This window comes from Heterocephalus glaber, unplaced genomic scaffold, assembly GCF_053883595.1.
Source record: "Heterocephalus glaber isolate CG9 unplaced genomic scaffold, H.glaber_assembly_v1.0 deba00000347, whole genome shotgun sequence".
NCBI classification, from domain to species: Eukaryota; Metazoa; Chordata; class Mammalia; order Rodentia; family Bathyergidae; genus Heterocephalus; species Heterocephalus glaber.
Genome location: NW_028258143.1, coordinates 30,010,303 through 30,013,409, shown reverse-complemented (window position 1 = coordinate 30,013,409; position 3,107 = coordinate 30,010,303). Strand labels below are relative to the sequence as shown.

Here is a 3,107-nt window from a genome sequence, read left to right as displayed (position 1 = left end):
GCTTTGTTTGTGGTGCTGGGAATTGAACCCAGGGCCTTGGACATGCTAAGCAAGTACTCTATTTCTAAGCCACATCCCCAGCCCTGCAGTGTGACTTTGGATCTCCCCTAGCAAGAGCTGGACTCTACTGTTCTTCCCTTGAACTGTGCTTGGTCCGGAACACAGCAGATATAATGGTACAGGTGCTAGTTCCAAAACTCTGGACACTTCTGCTTTCCTGGAAGGTGTTGCTGCTTATGAAGGAGGCCAAGCTAACTGTCTGGTGGAGGTGATGCTGTGGGGAGCAGAAAAGCAACCGAACCAGGCCACTGGATTAGTCTCATTTTGCTACTGTACCAAATTATCAGAACCATATGAGTTAAAACAACATCAATACATTATTTTACAATTCTGAAAATGAGTTAAAGTCAGAGTTGCCAGGGCTGTGTCTCTTCTGAGGCTTGAGGGGAGAATCTGTTTCCATCTTTTTCCAGGGTGCAGAGGTGGTCAGCTCTTCTTGGCTGGCGGCACCCTCTCTGTCTTCAAGGTCAGCAGCACAGCATCTTCCCTGTTTCCCTGCCTCGTTATCTCTCTGTCTCCTACTCCCGACTTTCCTTTGCAGTTACCCTTATGAGTGTGTTTGGCTCAACATATGAGCTGGAGTGGGGGTGGGTGTTGAGCCTAGGACCTTTGCACTGAGCTACATCCCAGCCACAGAGAGTCTAAGTTGCGCAAGCTGGGCTTGAACTTGCAGTTCTACTATTTCGTCCACCCAGAGTGCTGGGATTACGGGTCCACCCACCATGCCTGGCTTGAGCTTGATTATATTTACATAGTGTCTGAAAATTCAAGGAGCTACAGCACAAGGCTGCAGTCTTAGTGTTTCTTCTTACTGTTATTCACAGTGCCTTATTTTTCTAAATGGTTTTGTGAGTTTTGAGTATGTGCTTCTCATTTTTTTGAGGTTCTTTTACTGTGTAAATTTTCTGAGACCTGAGTTGAAGCTCAGAGCCTCTAGGAGACACATGCCAACCACAGAGGGAAGTTTTCCAATCACTGAAATAGTTTGAAACCCTCCCTAAACCCTGCCTGGAGGATGGTTTTTGTTTAAGAATCCTCAAAGAACTTTCTTCCTCTACCCAGAACCACTCATGCAGTCAAGCTCTCTCGCTGCTGCCTTCTGTAAGGGTCAGTGTCACCTGTCTGTACTAGTTCTGAGAGCACAATCTTTTGGGATTCCAGCTTTATGGTGGCTTCTGTGTGACACTTCCTACTGAAGCAGGTCCTGGGACGCTCCTCTTTGCTCTCCCTTACCCTAAGCAGCTACTGAAACAGAGGCCCAGAGTCTCAGGAATCAGCAGATCTGCCTGAGAACCTCCCAGTTTACAGCTCTCAGGATGTTCTGGCTTCTGTGTGTTTATTAGCAGTGAAGCTCCCTTGGTGGCCATGCAGGGTGTGGAGGAAGCTATGCAGGGTCACCAGTCAAGGCCTTCACCTCTCTTACAACATAGTCTGGTTGGATCACCTTTCATTCTGAAGCCAGATTTTGTTTTCAATAGAAGAGAGCTTTCTCTGCTTAACAACTATTGAAAGATTGAAAATTATCAATTGAGCTTACCCTAAAGGTCTGAAGATGACATCAACATATAATCTTTAATGTCAGCCTGTTGAATTGTGGACTTGGTAGCTTTGGGAAATGGTATAGATGTCCCCCTGCCTCCTGGGTGAGAAGTGGCCCCGTACCACCCCCAGCAGTGGGCGATACCGGAGCATGTACAGGTATGGGAGCATGGCACGGGGAAGCATCATGAACACCTCGGTGTTGGCTACCAGGAGCCATGTGTGAGTGCTAGCACTGATGTGGTGGTACTTGGTCAGCATCACATCCAAGGAGAACACCACGCCTGCACCAACATACAGTGTGATCAGCACCATGTGGATGAGCAGGGTGCCCCTGGCTCGGGAGTAGCCCTGTGCACAGACACTTGAAGGCCTGGCCTCTATATAAATCCTCCAGAAGCAGTAGGTGATGAGAGCTGCACAGAGAAAGAGAACACACAAGGTGCAGGTATGGGTGATTGTTATGAGGGGGCTGTGACTCTGGTTGGTGTCCAGGCTCAGTGGCAGGATGCATGAGGCCCCTTGTACCTCCAGTTTGGCATCCTGCTGGTTGGCAAACCAAAGGAGAAATGTGGGGAAGAAGCAGGCCACCAGCCAGATAAGGGCCACTGTCTTCCAGGCAATCTTGCCAGACATGAAGGACAGGTAGTGCAGCGGATGAGTGACTGCCAGGTAGGCATGCAGCACAGTGGCTGTGAAGGACAAGATGGTGCTGATGTAGGCAGCAAAGACACCATCCCTGAGAATACCACAGACATTGTGGCCCAACTCCAAGCCACCCAGGTTGCTGGAGGATATGAGTGTGTGGAAGAGAATGTAGGCAAGATCTGAGAGCAGGATATTGGCCAGCAGTAGGTAGTGGGGCTGATGCCGTAGCGGCTGATTCCGTAGGATGGTGACCAGCAGCAGAGGACTCAGGGCCAGCGTGGCTACAGCTAGAAGGCTTGAGGGAAGCAAGAGCCAGCGCAGCACTGATGTGGGCACTCTAGTGTCCCTGAGGCCCTGGGAGGCATTGCTGACTTCCTGTGGTATGCAGGGTGTTTTGCTGAGGAGCTGGAATGGAGTTGGCCAGGCTGTAGTGCTTAGGGAGCAGGGTTCCAGCTCCCTCCCCATTTTTCCAGCAGGTGTGGCTGGCTGCAGATTGTCTGTTTTGTACCTGCCTGGAGTGCTGACTTGTCCCTCAGGGGTCCTGCTGGTGTCCCTTTTCTGTAGAGATGCCAGGCTGGGCCTTAGGAAGAACTGCTTTAACAAAAATAAAAGCAACATTGTGATATTTGGCTTAGATATAGCTCCTGCGTTTACACACCTCTCTGCAACTGTGGGTGTGTATGCATGTACCAGATTAACCCATCAGACAGGGTGGAGACACTGAGTGCCAATGTTCCCCACCTTTTGTGACTGGCTTGCAGGCAGGATGTAATGAATGGCCACTAGATTGGGTTGGATTCAGAGCCACCTGCCAGAGGGAAGGAGCAGCCATTAGTGAGATAGGATTACTGGGCTGTGGA

General features: G+C 50.0%; 1 protein-coding gene across 1 annotated transcript; it reads right to left on the bottom strand.

Moving 5' to 3' along the window:
- Positions 1–1,638: 1,638 nt before the first annotated feature.
- Gpr148 (G protein-coupled receptor 148) lies at positions 1,639–2,818 on the bottom strand. Its single transcript, XM_004836147.3, has one exon. The coding sequence runs from the start codon at positions 2,710–2,712 to the stop codon at positions 1,639–1,641; it is 1,074 nt and encodes a 357-aa protein (XP_004836204.1). The 5' UTR covers positions 2,713–2,818.
- Between the last annotated feature and the right edge of the window lie 289 nt (positions 2,819–3,107).

Bases quoted from the DNA above. Each gene is read 5' to 3' on its own strand.
- Gpr148 (XM_004836147.3), bottom strand. From the start codon at position 2,712: ATGGGGAGGGAGCTGGAACCCTGCTCCCTAAGCACTACAGCCTGGCCA.